Here is a 17,641-nt window from a genome sequence, read left to right on the forward strand (position 1 = left end):
GCATGTTCAAAGCTCGCAAAATAATCATCAGGGGTTGTGTTTGTGTGCATTTAAGTTTCTAACTTATAGGTTTGCGTTTTTGGAAGAGCCGTGTGCAGCTCTTGCGTTTACATCCAAAACTGAGTTCGAATGTTAAGCGAGAACGCAGATGTAGTAAGTGAGCTCTCTCGTTTGTTATTTTGTTCCCTTTGTTAGGCCATGATTTTAGCTTCCATGTTCAGTAACTGTGGGATACGGTTATTTCAATATTTGGGGTTCAGTTTTGTCCTATACGCCCTGCCTGCGTGTAACAGGTCATAAACAGGCAGGAATGTTCCTATTGGAGGATTTCCAGGAAGCCCCAAACATCTGGTTGGATCGCTGAGGTTTCCTAACTCCACGCTACATTTGCTGTATATATATATTTATATATATGAGTGTATAGGCAAGTGGAAAACAATTTTCCCATTGACTCAACACTCTCTTTCATACACTCTTTCTGCTTTCACACTTATTTTTTCTTACTTTTTAAGGACAATGAAACATTTGTTTAAATACTAGCCTGGACTATTTTGATATATTTTTAAGCTCACCTGAACTGGCTGTTTTGACCCACTTTTCAAATCAATTTCCTTGAAAGTTTTGGCATAAAGTCAGACAGTGACTGAACTCCCTCAACTGAGGAACCAGCGATCTGCAGGTCAAAAACTAAACATTTTCAAACTAAACTAACCAATCGCCCTCCAAACAAGAAATTTGTTTTCCTTTTTGTGATTAATGTACATTTATTTGTCCCAAAGCATAAAACTTCATGCTTTAAATAACACAGTGGTAGCAGTGCAAACCAAGTGGGGTGTAAGGCTAGCCATTCCGACTAATATTTTCTAATAAGGTAGTTAAATGCGCCAGTAGGAGTTTATAGATCCCATTAGACACCAAATACACGCCACCAGACGCTCAAGTGGAGGCACACCAGATGAGAAGACGGGCCCACCGAAATAAAGCACTTTTCTCCTGCATGTGTGTTACTTCTATAATAGGATAAAAGTTAAAATAAACACTTTAACCCTATATTTCTTTTTATTAAGCTTAATGTGCACAGAAGTCATATTAAATGAAAGGTTGGGTGGGAACCGTGGGCTTTAAGGGTCATTGCCTTTGATTTTTCTGAAATATGTGAATGTTATGAATTATAACTTCAAAGTAAAAATTGAACAGCTTAACTTAAAAGTTACTGATGATTTTAAGTTCCTACCTAAGACCTGAAGACATTCATATAATGAGATTGGCATATTGGCTTGTTACATGCCTGAAGTAATTCTTGCATCATTCTTTAAATGAAATGTAATGCTTCATTTTTTTTAATTTATGATCTCCGAGCTTCCTGCTGAAATCTATTTTCTTATATAGTGTAACAGATGTTTGGTCCCTGTTACTGTTTTACTGTGATACACAACCCAAACAGAATTGTTTATACTTACAAACATGTTGAAAATAATACTTCTCTGATAGGAATAAACTTTCACTGGAGCTGTTTTTCTTTTTTTTCAGGTAGCACTGCCCTTTAAACCCAGTGGCCCCGTTCATCTGTAGCCCACTGCTTCAAAGTTGAATATGCAAAATATTTGCTTCTATCCTCCTGCAAAAATAATTTTCAGACAACTGAAGCTAATCGCCGGAGGAACCGGAATTACAGGAGAATTTCCCGAACCGCAACGCTGTAAACACAACATGGGAACCTGCACACACAGAGGCAAAGAGCAAACATGCACGGCGAAGCGTTTTCCCGACGCACGGAGAGAGTTTCTCTGGGTCGGACCACACACAAAAACCAAACTCACACATAACACAACGCAAACACCCAATATCTATGTGCCAAGATTCACACAGATGTAAACACATACTGTACAAACAACATGGGATCCTTAGTAAATATATAACATGTGCTAAGATTAACCCACACTGGTATACTTGTTAACCGTCTTTAGCTTTTTGGAATTAAATCCCTTCAAAACACATAAAAACACATTTGGAGTCGTTGCAAATGACTACAGAAAACATTTTTAAAAAAACACACACACTAAACTTCATGGCAGTGAAAAATACAGATTATTGCTTTTAATTAGCAGGAAGACACACGTGCAATCTGAGAAATTTCAGTAAACTTTCCAACCGCCCTCATTAGCATGCTGCTCATACTCGGGCAGCCACATAAAGGTGATATTAATATTACATTTGGACTCCTGTATAAATATTTGATCAAAAAATGCTTGTGGGCCTCATGTATGTTTACTGCTAGTAGTTCGCCCAAAATTAACATCAAGCATTTCCTTCTAACCACAGGGAACTCGGTACTTCCTTTGGAAAAAAAAGGAGGAAAATATGAATTTGGCTTTCTCGTTATAGAAAAAGAAGATTATAAACCATGATTCAAAGCATAATAAATACATCTTACCAACTATAAAGTGTGGTAATAAACCTTACAAAAAAATTTTTAGAGATAAAGAAGAAAACAACTTGCTATATAAATTCATTAATGACCGTAGAAAAGAGATTAGGAGTAAATAAATTAGTGCGTGCATTGCTGGCCACATTTATTGACACTCCTGGTAAAGATATGGGAGAACTCTTAAAAAAAATTATATTTAATTTTAGTAACAAAAACTGACACTCAAAATTAAACAACAAATTCTTTGGCACCCCAGCAATCCTCTTGAAACAAATTTAAGATCTAAAATGTAAATTTTATGATTATCCGATTTTTCAGTAATTCTTCTCAGTAATTCACAACTTTTCTTCTGTTTTTCTTGGGTATAAATATAGCAGAAAATGTTTTTTTTGTTTGTTTGTTTTGTATTTGGAGTAACCCCTCAAAATGGGAAGGATGAATAAACATAAGGTAGTCGTCCATATATCTGTATAAATCCAGAAATATCTACAAGAAAACATCTGCTCTTCTTAACTTCCCCAAATATCAAGCAAGCAACTGTGACTAACAAGACTGGAAAAATCCAAGTTTACCTTGCTACCAAGCACAGTAATGTAATGAAGCTAGTAGAAATCATAAAAACCCAAAAATCAAATGTTTGATAACTGCAGGGAGGATTGGCATCCTTGGATCAACACATTTCTAAAACAGTCATTAAATCCTATTTATGTCCTTTCCTTTGTAAATCCATTATCTCATCTTCAGAAGGTCATGTTAAAGACATGAAGGATTCTGTCTCAGCTTCTTGTTTTGCTTTTATCGTTCAGCAGCAGATAAATGTAATCTAAATTTGTTCTGTACAGATGCACTTAGGAAATATTTGCTGCCTCTGTCCACACAGAATTTCTCTAAAAGTCTGATTTTTCTGTGCCAATGAAATAGCACAGAAACAGAAAACAACAAAGTTTCGCTAAAGCTGTGAAATAAAATATATTTGGGGGTAAATATTGTTTACACGGGGAACAAAGACAGGAACATTCAGGTTTTCTACACAGCAAATCGCAATTTTGCCTTGGACACCAAAATGACTGGAGTCTGCTCTGACTTCACATATTAAATAACAACAAAGTACTTTTAATTGCATGCAAAACGGAAAAAAAACAAGGTTGATTACATTGTGATGTTAAAGTAAAAACAGAAGCAATGAGCAGCGTGAATTCCACTACAGACGTTTACTTTTGAACCAACAAAAGCTTTTTCATTCTCTTTAAAAGTGTGAGTGAATTTAATGAGTTAAATCTCAGCAGCTTTCAGCGCTTTGGGGTTTTCAACTAATTGCTGCCAAATTCATTCTCAGATGTGTTCTTGTACATGTGTGCAGCACAAAACAACAACAATAATAATAAAAAAAAAAGCACTCTGCTTATTTTTTGATAGCGTGAGCGGGCCTATACTTGCTGTCATCCAAAAGCTGACAAATCCCTGCACAACCTCAACGCTCAGGACCTCCACTAGATCAAACACACAAGCACACAAACAAAGAGAAGCCCTGCAATCCCATTTTAAGCTCTGGAAACCTTGAAGTCAGACATTTGCAGAGTTTCTCAGCTCAGATCAAAACCAGAAATAGAAAATACAGAAGAGAGGAAGAAAAAAAAATACTCTCTCTGTCATCTAGCAGAAAGTGAGATAGTACTAACTTTTTTGTTTGCTTTTTTTTCCCCTTTCTGTAGCGGAATCACAAAGCTGCAGAAAACCGGCAATGAAAAGGCAGACAAGATGCCAGGAGACTCATGCCGTTAGAAGTTGGTGAAATTAAAAAATAAAAAAAAGAAACAGCAAAGGAAGAGCTGGTACTGTGGATATTTAACAACACGTCTGAGTGCACAAAACAGTCAGATCAGAAGATTTATGTAAAAACCAGAAGGAAGAAGTGGTTATTATGTGGTTGATTGCAATGTGTAGGTCAGAAAGTTTATAGGATTTTGATATGTCTATGAAATAGGAGCATATTCAGACCCCAGATATCGCACACTGAAATGTCATTAGATGGTGACCTCTGGAGAGGAGATGGAAGTCCCTAAAAGTCAAAGAAAATTTCAGCTCTTAGTTGTAAATGATGCTCTTATATTACAGTATTTCTATGAATATCAGGCAGCAGAAATTTCCAACCAGAAAAATAAAGATAAATCACATGTTAACTTGAGGATTACATGCTGTGCAGAACTCATAGCAATCAGTCTTAATGTGGATGTTTTCAAGTATCTTTAAAAAAGAAAAGCTAAAAACCTACTTTTAATATATAAAAAAATATTTCATAATATAAATGTACCTGTTTTAATAAAAGAAATAATAGTTGTGAGCTGAGATACAAGGCAAGATAAGAACCTGTCCACAAAGACAAAGGCTATATCAAATGTAACCATATTATTAACTATAACTATATGAACTTTTTTTTTTGATAAAAACTGCAGATATCGATGTTAAAATTCTAAAATGCTGAAGAGACCAGGGCAGGTGTTATATAACAGAGAGAAAGGAAGAGACAACAATGTTTCCTGTTCAAAAAGGCAGCGATGTGACAGAGAGAGTGAAGAACAAGTCAAGGTGTCTCCTTCAAAGACATGAAAGACATGACGAGAATTATTAGACGCTGAGTTTATGACAGAGTGAAAGAGTGTCTCTATGCAAGGACACGCAGTATGACAACGAAGGAGAGAGATGAAAAAAAAAGCAGGGAGACGGGCTTTGGAAGAAAGATAGGCGTGCGGTACTAACCTTGAGGCAAGACTGGGTAGCGCAGCAGAAAACGTGGCATCATAAAGATAAAAGAAAGACAGAGAAAAGGAAAAGGGAAAGGTGAGAGAGGGGAAAGAAGAGTTGAGCACTGGGTTAGCCGGCTTGATCAATCTTCAAAGAACAGGAAAGACAGCAGAGCTGAGAGAGAAATATCATTAACCAAAGAGAGACAACTGACGGACATTTATAGAAAGAGACAGACACGACTGGGCAGACAGACAGACAGACAGATAGACAGGCAGGCAGGCAGGCAGGCAAGCAGACAGACAGGCAAGCAGACAGGCAAGCAGACAGACACCAGATAGCTTCTTGCTTTATTTTATAAATTAACATTTAAGTAATAAGAGTCCTACTTTCCTCAAATCACCCCTACACCAATAAAACTGCAGTAAATTAGCCAATCAAAGCATGAGATGGGTCCAAGTTCAATATTATTATTTCTTGAATGGACTGCACTGGTTATTGAAATTCCCACACTGACAGCATGCACTCTGGGGATCTGAGAGCCTTTACTAAATTTCCTGCTGCAACTTTCAAGGTATAAAAATATAAAAATTAAAAAGTAATTTTCCAGTGTCCATAAATCGGTTCACATGCTTAAGTTGGCAAAGCCCCAATTCCAGCATGATTTTATGCTTGAGAACATGCTAATGACAATATGCCAGAGACAGTTAGTCCATAGCCGAACAATGCAGCTATAAAATCGCTGAATTTCTCATTAGTTGCGCCTGTAGGTACAAATCTGCCCCAAACCTGTTAGGTTTCTTGCATCTCCACCCATTAATAAATGACTTTCTGTTTTTCTTCCTCTACCACCTTTCTTTCACTTCCCCTGCTGCTCCCCCTCTCTCTGTTTTCCACTCGTCCTTCCAAATCCTTTATTTTGGCCATTGGGGCAGATTTTCAGCTCCATTTCCCCTCAGTGTGAAGTCACTTTAGTCTGCTCCAATTACCATCCCAGTTCCTGAAATAAATAATCCGGTACCAGTACAGCTGGATTTTCACGAGAGGGGAAGAGAAAGTCTGATTTTTGCTCTTGTTGCTCTCGTGTTTAAACTGCAGCTGAACTTTTTATTAGACATGTTTCTGCGGATCGCTCTGAGCTCAGAGTCAGCCCCGGCCTGGCCAGGCTAACAGCAGGCCAAAGGCGTTTCTATTCTTCTCTGACATACCTGTTAGCTACCTGTCAGGCGAAAAAAGAAAAAAAAAACACAACATTATTCCCAGAAAAGCTACGGATAAATTTCCCATCTGTACTTGTAGCGTTACAGGGTCAGGTCTGAAGGGTTACGAAAGCTCATTTGTGAAAAAAATCATATCTACCTGCTGGGATAACATGTTAATACAGAGAGGCAATTTGGCTCAATAATTACATGAGTCAAAACTGAAAGAGCGAAAAAATCGTGTTTGAGAAACTTGGGTGGAAGATCGTTACAGTAAACCATAAGTATGAAGTAGAAGAGAAACAATTCAAGCCAAATAAATCCAACTCTCTTTAGAAGTAAATATAATTTCAGGTGTTCTGTGAAGAAAAGCATAACAATCTCCATTTTCTGTTTACCTAAAGTCATCTGGAGCACACTGAAAATATGTGAATGAAGGTGAACTGGTCACAAAAGACCAGATCAGGTCAAAGTTCACAACTAAATCTAATCTTTTTTACAAAGAATACACAACAAGAGGACCTAAAGAAATTGAGCCCTAAAGAAGTTGGTTCAACAAAATATTGAATAAAAATGCACAGCACATTTCATTTTTCATCTACTTGAATTATTACTACTTTCTGCATAAACCAAAGTCCAAATAAAATGCATTGAATTTTTCAGTTAAAGTGAGAAAGACCTGAAAAGTATCTGTGGGTTTTCAGAAAACCCCAAAAATTAATTTGTTAAAATTTTAACTAAAGGTGCCATGTGGCAAATGAAGACAAATGATGGTTCATATTTACATATAAATAAGAACTTTAAAATTTAAATTTTCATTCTAATTCCAGATTTGTCGATATTATGTAGGAACCCTGAAGACTCTTGTCTATTTTTTTGTCTGTCTATTTTAGACAGTAAAATTCTGCACAAAATGTAACTAATTCAAATAAAATTCCTCTTGTGAAGAACAGGCTTTGCTTTCGGTTGAATAAGTTATCTCTGTAATCGTCTTCGTCACAAAATGTAACGTTTGTTGCTTGTTTCATATTCGGTTACTGTGTTACGTTTTTATCTCCGAACTGCCTTGTTGCTGAAAAGTGTTATTACAAATAAACTTGGTAGGTAAGAAATGGAGTCAGAGATAAAAAATAAAATAAATAAAAACTGTTAGTTGGTTCTTGTAGACTAACTAAAACTATGTATTTGTATTATAAAATAAATCTATAAGAGATGGGAAAGTGTGGCGTTGAAATGGTGTCAAGAAAATCCGAGCTCATCCCACTTCCCCATGCTGGAGATTTTAGTTTAACAGTAATAATAAATAAAGTTATCTTTAAAATGAATCACTCAAGTGACATCAAGGCCCAACATTAGACTTAAGTGTCAATAAAATAAATCTGGTTGTGTGTGTTGTTTTGTCTCATGCAAACTTTGCTTTAATTCTACTTTTTTCTATCTAATCATAAGAAATCATAGTCAGTCAGAGAGAGTCATTAAACAGGAAAAGCAGGTTTCCTGGAAAAAGAGGAAGTTTCCAGCCTGCAGATTTATAAAAATAGCTGAGACTATTCCTTAGTTTAAAGGTAAAGTTTTAAAGAATGAAATCTAAACATTATTAGTAATTGGATAAGATTCAAAGTAAAATACTTATATTAATATTGATTTACTTGTAATAATACTTACACTTATATTTGTGGGAACACCTACAAGAAAAACAAGTAACTGTAACTTTAGTAGTAAATAATTAGAATCATGTATTATTCTTGGTTTCTTTTCAGAAAAACATCTGTAATAACTCACATTAAGATCATAATAAGAGTAACTAATAAGTTATGGTTATAAAATCATAAATGAATGATAGATCAGAGAAGCTAAAGAAAATAAATGTGATAAATGTGATTTTGACATTAAACTTGAAATGGTGTAAAAAGGTGTAACTGCAATTAAACATCACTGATATGTTGGAGGTAGATGGTAGGTGAAAGGTGACAGGAAGGGAAAAAGGGGAACTAACAGGAGAGCAGAGATGATCAGCACCTTATATGGACACAGGAGGTTGAGCAACCCTGAGACATTGGCACAGACATCATGACATGATGTCTCTTAAGACAGTGACGGATATGAGATCATCTGTCTAAGCAGACAGATGAACCCTATAAAAGGTGGGTGCAAAAGAGGAACCGTTCGTTGGATCCTCCGGGCAGCTTCGAGCCAAGATCGAGATGGACAAAGAACTCTGCAGCTGAAGAAGAGCCGGGGCCACGGAGACGAAGACTGTCCTGCTCATGGGGACCAACCCGTCTGGCCCACAATCTGTGGCTTCAAATCGCACTTCTCTCATCGGCTGGGTTCTGACCCCAAAGACAAAGATGAAGACAAAGACAAGGAAGAAGAACTGGTGCCTTTTTTCCTGCCAGCACCAAGTCCTGTGTGACCTCAGCATCCATGCGGAGAAGAAGCTCATCGGACCTGCGGAGATCCTGGCCTTCATCGATCAACATCTTCCTCCTGTTGCAACACCTTCTTCATCATCGTGCCAGGTCTGGGGTTCGAAACGCCAAACTCCGTCCGTCTCTCTCAAAGGTTCCCTTTTTTAGTTCTCAGTATCAGCGGTAGGGAAAGATAGACTAGATGATTGATTTTACTTATTTGATTATTTCTGCTACTGAATTAAGCTGTACTGACCCTTGCAAAAATGCCTTACTAATAAAATATTTAGCATAAAGAAAATCTAAAAGATGTTGTGGACATTCAGTTAATGAGTCACCTTAAAGTTCTTTGATGGTTGTAAAATAGCTGTGATGTTTGATTCTGGAGAGGAAGAAGTGGAAAATGTTTTTAGGTTGCTGGTAGCCCATATTTAAAACATCATCCTTGGGACTCGCCCGAGTCACTAAAACCTACCTGGTTCAATAACAAATGCAAGTTGCAAAATAGAGAACGAGCGACCGTTAACAGGTGTGCTCTGTGAAACTAGTTGGCTGTAGGCTGCTCAGTCTGGCTAATTCACAGGGGGAAGAAGGGTGGGACACCTGGATGTAGGCCGTCAGATAACCAGGCGAATCGTTTCTCGAAACCAGCTTAAACAGAGTTTACTTCAGTTCTGGACAGGGTAAATCCCAGCAGATTTAGGAAACTCAACGTACCCGTTAGACGGAGAGCTGGTAGCACATCTCCCCTCTCAGAAGAGGAAGTACGAGAGTGAGAGAGTAGAGACAGAAAGGAGGGGGGGGGTGTTGCGCAACAACAATGGTCACAATAAATTTGAATTCTGGATGATTCCTCCACAAGCCTAACAGTCCACACAGCAAAAGCTCTGAAAGCAAATTTAGCTTAACTGAGAATAAAAAGAAAGGTGGAACTGACTGGTTAATTCACTTTAATTGGACAAACTCTCAATTGTTTTCAGAGCACAATGTTTTCATCAGAGTCCTAATCGGGAGAATAAAGACACAGCGGTTTCAGAAATATTCAAAGGAATGTGAATTAAATCAGTATGCTGCAGCCCTCTTTTCTTCTCTGGAAGTTTGTTGTCCTGGAGTTTTAGCCCGCTTCAATGTGATTTTCTTGGAACATTAACAAAGTATTTAGCTTCTTTTTTTTTTAAGTTAAATCTTCTTTTAGGCTTAATTAAGATACTTCTCTTTGCTTATGGCTGTCGTTAGAACAACCTGAAAAGTCCAGGTGTTTATTAGGACTTACTGTTCTTCCACAGGGTCAGTTAAACACCATATGAGCCAACTTTCAATAAAAGAATATCACATCAAAAAGATGATCAAAGAGATATGGCAAGGAGTCCCGCCAACATAACCTATAACATTCCTACAATCATAAGGATGGTAAGCACATTAAAAGACACAGATACAGATGGGAAAAGCGATAATTTCTTAGATTAAATATCAAAAGGAGCAGACCAATAAAATTAGAGTCCAAACACATTTCTTATGTATGTTTGCCAGCACTATATTGTCAGAGATTCTGGTGATTCTTTAATGGAAGGACGATTTTTTCAAACTCTTCGTGACACGCAGTAATCCTGTTTGTTTTGTTTTCGTTTTCCATGATGATTTTGCTCCTTTTTCCATGATGAAAAGGGAACCAAAACAGGTCCATAAACAACTTTTTCCACTTATCAGAAACCCTCAAATCAGATAGTCCATGAAACATTCAGGGACACAAGTAAAACAGGTTTAGGATGGCATGCACAGACAAAACAAGCAGACAAGACAGAGATTATGTGCTCTGGAAGAAATTACAGGTGTGGCTGATCTAAAATTACATAGGTAAGTGGTTAGAAACAGCAGTTTGCTGCTACATACAAACAAACAAACAAAAAAAACAACATAATATTAGTGAGCAATCTAGATTCCTACGAGAAAAACGATGTGTTAAAACTCTGCAAGTCAAGCATCCTCAGCTGAAAGTAAGCGAAAGTGAAGCGGAACGGAAAACGAAATAAAAAGAGTTGCATCACTGACAGGAACAAAGGCTCAAAGGGTGTCAGGCCGTGCAGCAGCAGCGGTGCCAGGCTGCGCCTCATTTTACAAACTCCTAGGAGCTGCTTGGCTTGTCATGCCGCAGTAACATACGACCCAAACCTCTGCTAATGTGTGGTGTGTGTCAGTGTACAAGTGAGTCCAATTTCTGGATTTGAGAGACATAACTGTCCAAATATGCAATAAAATAATGATTTCTTAGCAGCGAGCCAATGCTACAACTCTTTGTTGGTTATTAGTGAGCGTACTGAGCCCTGCCCATGTGGAAAAGATGTATATATCCCCTTAAACTGTGCTTTTGAAAATGTATGCACCTTATAATAAATTACAGCCAGTTTAACTTTAGTTGATTTCAACGATAAAAGTTTGAGATGAAGCCACACAATGATTTTGCAGATAAATCATCCACAATTGGCTGCAAAAATATTCACAGGCCTGAACTTTTTCACATTTTGTAGCATTAAACCACAAACTCTAACACACTTTATCGGGATATTATGTGACTATATATAAAATCCACCATCCAAAGAAGAATGGGTGAAAATGTATCCATCACTAGACTTGCAAAGCTGGTAGAGACCCCCCCCCCCACACACACAGACACACAAAAAACAACTTTTGAGATATTCGTTTGGGTCAGTCACACAAAATCCCAGTAAAATACATTGACGAGTGTGGCTGTAAAGCGATAAAATGCTCTAAAGATAAACATGGGGCGTTTTGCAAGATCATAACTTGCGTTACTTATGTCACTTTTCCACATGGGGGGTTGATATTTTCGTGCCTTTATATCCGATTCCTTGACAGGCAAAGTGAGTCTTAGCGTGCAGTGGTCTCGAGCTAACTGACACGGGCCACCAGCCACTCACGTGCCCAGGTAGTCCCACATCAGGCCCCCCACTGGCTGCTGAGAGGCAGCGGGGGGAGGGGCCTGCTTTTGCGACTGCTGCGGACGCCACAGATGAGAGGTTGATGGATTTCTGAGGTGAGATGAGCGCACACACACACACACACACACGCCCACCCCCACGCACACAAGCAAATGTAATTGCACTCGCACACATTCAAAGTCGCACAATTGTTAACAAGTGCAAACACACACATGGGAAGAGTTGAAAGATGGCATGAAAAGGAAAGGAGAAAAGGGAAAAGGGAAAAAGAAGGTGGCGAGTGATAAATAATGAGTTATTCATACTGGGATGTTTTACCTGAACTCTAGCATTATGTTGGCTGAAACTGAGCAGATGAGGAGTGAATGGAAAACTAAGACGGTTTTTCTTAAAATTAAGTTTTTTTCTTTACACTTCTATTTTGGAAGTGTAAAATAGATTCCACTTATAGATTATTTTGTTTTTGTAGCTAATCTAATTCCTCTCTCTTACCTCTCCAGTTCATGGATTTTTTTCTCCTTGTCGTACTTTTCATTCTCCATCTCCCTGAGGATCTCCAGAAGTCGCTCCACCTCAGACTGGGCCTTCCCGGCCTCCTCTCTACACCGGGTCACTTCCTGCTCCAGGGACGAGATGCGTTCAGTGAGTTCAGCGTTGGCCTGCGACTCCGCTGCTGCGCTTTGAGCCTGGAACAGAAATTGCTATCAAAAATAAACCGAGGATTGGCTTTCGAAATGAGCGGATCAAAACATTCGGAGCAGAATGAATGTGCTTGGCCCAATGTGCCGGGAGGTGAAATATATACATTCTCAGGGGGCTAATGGAGCCACAAATAAAAAAATAATCATAACAAATGAGCGGCCTTGCTACTCCTATGTTCTCATCAGAGTACAGAGGGAGGTGGTGAAGTTTAGAAACACTCACCATGAATGTCCTATTTTATATTATATTTTTTGGCTGTTTAAGGATACATTTGGACTGCTCTTTTTTAACAGTGGAAAGATAATACAGCAAATAAGGACCTTTTATCCCCCATAAACCGTTTTCTGGCTTTTAAGCATAATCTACAAATGTACAAAACGAGTTTTGAACTGAACAAGTCTGCTCTTCTTTTTTTATAAAAGTTACAGCTGCAGTTTTAAGCTTCCATTAATTATTTTTGAATTGTTTGAGGGGCAATGATTGACAGCCAACGACTTTGGAGGGTGCTGTATTTATGTCTTTTAGCTGGGCTAAGTTCAAGCTGAAACCCGGTATGTGTTTTTTATTTTAATTGTCATGGACATGGTAATGTTGCCCAATTCAACGGGCAAATTATAGCCAGTTGAAGTGGTTTTTGTCTTTCTTTTGGCTCGGCCGAGCTGATGGAACAGAAAATTGGTTGCAGGGGAAAAAAAAAAAGATAAAACAAAGAAAAATAAAACAGGTTATAACCAGCTTAGAGGTTAGAACAGCTGTGTGTTTTCCCAGAAGTAAATGTTGCTCTTGGGACAGATTGACGTTATGTGTGTGTGCACGCCTTGGTCCCACAATACATAAACCCCTATTAGTTTTGGAAGTGGATGGCAATTTTAACAGCTCCTTACGTGGAGAGGAAATGTTTGGGTGGCTGACGATATACGAAGATCTTGTTGGCAGAAAGAAATATGGTGGAAAGTCACGCATCTTTTCTCCGACCATTGTGTGGAAAAGAAAGAGACTAAGAAATAAAGGCTGATGAGGGGAAACACCACATATGCACTGACACGTTCATACATATTCCTCTTTTCTCTGTTTCTCACATTTTTCACATGTTCACACACACACACACACACCCACACATTCAGGGTGTGATGGTGGTGCTGTCTTCTAGAGTCTGTGAAAATGACTGTAAGCCTGTCAGCAGGCTGTCACACACACACATTTTACAGACTGCTGTGAGGGAAAAGATATTTGATATGCAGGCGCGCGCGCACACACACACACACACAAACACACGCCTACAAACAAGTTTTCATCTCTTTCTCTGAAATAAGGGAAAATAAGTTAGGAAAGAAAACTGCAACTTTATCCTCTTTCATTATTAGGACAGCATCCACGAACCTTTTTGAGCTGGTTCTCTAGTTTGATGCACTCTTCCTTTTTCTGCTCCAGGTTGATTTCTAGACTTTTCAGCCTGTTTTCCTTCTTTAGAGTCGAGGATGCAAGCGAGGAGGCTTTCTCCTTCAGATCCAACACCGACGTCTGCAATAGTAACCAGGACGAACACTTTATCAACAGGAAATTTGAAATCCTAAAGAAAATTTCTTCTACTTTTGCATTTATTAGGATGAAACTGTTTTTACACATTAAACATATCCTTGAAATTTTTCCAATAGCAAGAACATTTCTATTCTCAACATCAAAGTAAGTCATCTTAAGCTTGCTGATCAAGAATCGACTCCCCTTGAACATTTCCACATTTTGTTGTGTTAAGACTTCAAGCTTTAATGTATTTTATTTGTGTCAGTAGAAGCACATAAGTTCAAAAAAGTTCATAATTGGGCAGTGAGGGAGAAAATATATGGTTTTCTCAAGTATTTAATGAAACTGGTGCACATTAGTATCACCCAGGCAGAGTCAACATTTGGTAAATTACAGAAGTAATTTACAAAAGTCCACAGTTTCAGTCTTTTAAGGAATCAAAATGGTTTCCTGAGTTTAGTTTGAGCTTAGCTTGTCCTGTTTCCTTGTCTCTGCAGAAGTAAAGGATGCCTCCAGCATGACGCTGACAAACTCCTTCCACTCTTCAGATGACAAACTAAACATCGATTATTCACATGAATAAAGCTTGGGACATTATTTTAGACTGAAACTCTGCTTTAAACTTCTCTACATCTTTACCAGTGCTCTATCAAATGTGTTCCTAGATATTTATGATGCGGCTGCGTCACTAAAAGTCTCGATTAAACAAACACGGGTGTTTGCAACACAGCAAAAAGTGAAAAAAGTTCAAGGGGAATGACATCGTCTTCTTTTACCACCTCATCTATTGTGTATATGCATTCACATTTAAGAGCCAGTAGTGAAACTGATAAAAATGATTTAAGCCCAGAAGTATTTCAGCTTATAAAAATATCACAACCTGCATATTTCCTGGCAGTGTCTCTCAACAAGCAGGTTCCTCTGTGGAACATTAACTGAGGTCTTTCTGTGTGAAATTTGCATGCTTTGTTTGCTGCTGGATGGATTTTCTCCAGGTGCTCCAGTTTCCTCTCACGGTCCTCAGTTATGCATGCAAGGCTGATTAGTTTTTCGAAATCGTGTGACCGTGCAATAGTTGTCTGTTTCTGTGTTATGGCCATGGTCTGTCTTGCCCCTTTAGCCTGAAGTCAAGTGGTTCAAAGTGGATTTATCCTTTTTCCACAGTTGTATGATTGACTCTGTCCCCTGCTGGTTGTAATATTTCCCATGACCTGTCTCTTTTCTCACTTTTAGGCTCAATCCCTCCATCTGTAAAAATCTCCCTCTCCTGTTCCTTTTTTTTCTCCCCTCTTTTGGTGGAGGCAGTGAAACAGAAACCAGCAGGACCAGAAGGAGAGATGCTCAGACGTGTAATTTCACCCATGACTGACCTTACCAACTTCAGACTTCAGATCATCATGTTTGACTGGGCTTTGGTCAGAGAAACCTTCCTGCTTACTCAGAGTATATTTAGGTCTGTGTATACACTGGTGTTGTAGGACAAACCTCACATCGGCGTTTGGCAGCGAAGAAAGGAATGCTTGTTCTCTTGGGAGATTTTCTGTGTACTTTACGACACAAACCGACAGGTTTTATGATCCCCGCGATCACTAAAATTAGCTTAGAAAGGACTTTCCACAGCAGCGGCTCTCTCTCAGTGAGTCTTCAAAGGAAAAATCTGACAGCTGTGATTTTGTCGACTCATTTTAATTTTCAGCCAACAAGAGAAAATGAGTGCATTTAACACATCTCTAAAATGTAAGAAAGGTGAAAAAAAATTAATTATTGCCATTAATTCTGCCCCAAGCTTTACATGGCTTTCCTTTGTCCTCCCCTGATGCCACAATTAGCAGTTTTCTAACCTGTGTTTGATTTTCAGGTGGAATCTTTTATCAGCGTTTGCACAGGTTACATTCAAATAATTTCAGAAAATGGTAAAGACTTGCAAATTTTCTGTTATTTCCTCACAACCTACAACTGGAAGGTATATTTTTTTATATGGTTTCAAATCTACACATCTGTCTTTGGAGTGCATTAATGTCCATCTCATCCATAAATTCCCTCATGCATTTCCATATTAACTTCTTACTTCTGGTATGTTGAGCCTTATTATTCACTTATAAAACTAAGACTCCGGGAAATCTAATCATTCTAATTAATTGTGGTTTCAGCTAGCCATAACTTTCCTGCTGTGCTGCTGCCCAGCAGCTGTAGGGCGAAAGCAAAGAAAAAGGAGCCAGGAAATGCTTTGTCGCTCTTCTTGTATTCCTCCGGCTCTGTTCTGCAGTCCTGTAGACTGCAGAACAGTTCACAAAGTCACTATTGGAAAAAAATCAGCTCAGATTATTGTTTCCAGTAGCTGTGGCCTGTGAATTACCTACATTTAAATGGGATTTTACTTCTTTGTCCTGTGGCATATCAAATAGGTTCACGGGAAAACTAATAGCATATTTTCAGATGTTTTCTGACCATAATCAACATGTTTGTGGTGACTGTACCTCACGATCAGCCAGCTCAGCTTGGAGCTGAGAGACTTTTTCTCTCAACTCTTTCAGCTCCTTCTTACTGGTCTCCATCTCGTCTCCCTTTTCTCTCTCCTCCTTTTCTCGTTGCTCCTTCAGCCGCTCGATAATCCGCTCCTGAATGAAGAAAAGGAAGGAAAGCAGAAACAGAGCTAAGTTACAAAATACAGGAGGAGGAAAGTAGACAATGTGAAGGAGCCATGAAAAACGAGAAAAAGAGAATAAAACACCTCATACTGTCCAAGACGCATTCACAGTCACTCAATATCAAGTTTCTGTACTAATAAGTGTCACATTAAACTTTATGTACATGGCAGTTTTGACAGGATCTAACAGCCAATGGTGATTTTACACACGTAATGTGCTTTGGCGCAAGATGTAAAATTCACAAGCACTAAAACAGAAAAGCTGACCTCTATAGCTGCAGAACAACACAGTGGCCAGTTTAAAGAAAAGCACAAAAGTTCACACACCTAAAAAAAGAAAAAAAGAAAGAAAAGGTGCAAGAACCCAGAGTGAGCACATAAACGAAGGTAAAGGAAGAAATGTTGAAAGGCTTGAACTGAAAAACACCACATTTCAGAAAGCAGGGAAGGAATGAAAAGAAAAGGGAAGAAGTGGGAGTGTGTAAGCTCCTTCATCCTGCCAACAATCACACACCTCGCCGACACCGTGAGTATTAGTCACTGGTCAATTCAAAACCTGCTTCCTGTGTGTGAAGGCCTCAAAAAGATTGAGTTTATAACATAATAATCTGTAAGAGCATAAAAATGAAAGCTAAAACATAACAGATTTTGGTCTCTGAGAGCTGAAGTCAAATCCCCTGAAAAAACTGCCTGCAGAGTCATAAATCCAGTGCTTCGGTATCGTTTTGAACCTGAATGTTCACACATAAACAGTGATCAATGAGTAAATCTGAGCCATGTGGCTCGATGCCTGTCGGCTCCTTGTGTTTTACAAAAATAGCCTGTGAATAATTTAATAAAATGACAGCTAGTGTAATTATTGGTTTATTTCCATTTCTTCCGAGTCACCGGGTCAACATGTTGGTGGTCGGTGGTTTTGCTCATAAAGCTTTTATTAATGTAACCTTGCTCGGGCGCTGACCCGAGGCTGACCAGCGGTGGGTGTTCATGTACGTGCATCTGTGTGAGTGGGGGTGGGCGCGCGCGCGTGTGTG

The 17,641-nt window shown here is 38.6% G+C and overlaps 1 protein-coding gene across 12 annotated transcripts in view; it reads right to left on the reverse strand.

The window, feature by feature from the left end:
* The window catches only part of LOC114160803 (ELKS/Rab6-interacting/CAST family member 1-like), a 127,762-nt gene that overhangs the window by 71,533 nt on the left and 38,588 nt on the right, over positions 1–17,641 (reverse strand). For 4 of the 12 annotated variants that reach the window (XR_003598856.1, XM_028043611.1, XM_028043610.1 and 1 more), the window contains 5 exons: positions 16,438–16,578; positions 13,820–13,960; positions 12,230–12,423; positions 11,717–11,827; positions 5,186–5,197 (listed from right to left, as the gene is read on the reverse strand). Coding sequence is in view for 9 of the 12 variants with exons in the window: in XM_028043611.1 (XP_027899412.1) it covers positions 5,186–5,197; positions 11,717–11,827; positions 12,230–12,423; positions 13,820–13,960; positions 16,438–16,578 (599 nt within the window). In the remaining 3 variants the exon portion in view is untranslated. The remainder of the gene's footprint in view (positions 1–5,185; positions 5,198–11,716; positions 11,828–12,229; positions 12,424–13,819; positions 13,961–16,437; positions 16,579–17,641) is intronic. The other 8 variants (XR_003598857.1, XM_028043613.1, XM_028043612.1 and 5 more) reach the window with 2 other exon arrangements.

The sequence above is a fragment of the Xiphophorus couchianus genome, chromosome 17, assembly GCF_001444195.1.
Source record: "Xiphophorus couchianus chromosome 17, X_couchianus-1.0, whole genome shotgun sequence".
NCBI lineage: Eukaryota > Metazoa > Chordata > Actinopteri > Cyprinodontiformes > Poeciliidae > Xiphophorus > Xiphophorus couchianus.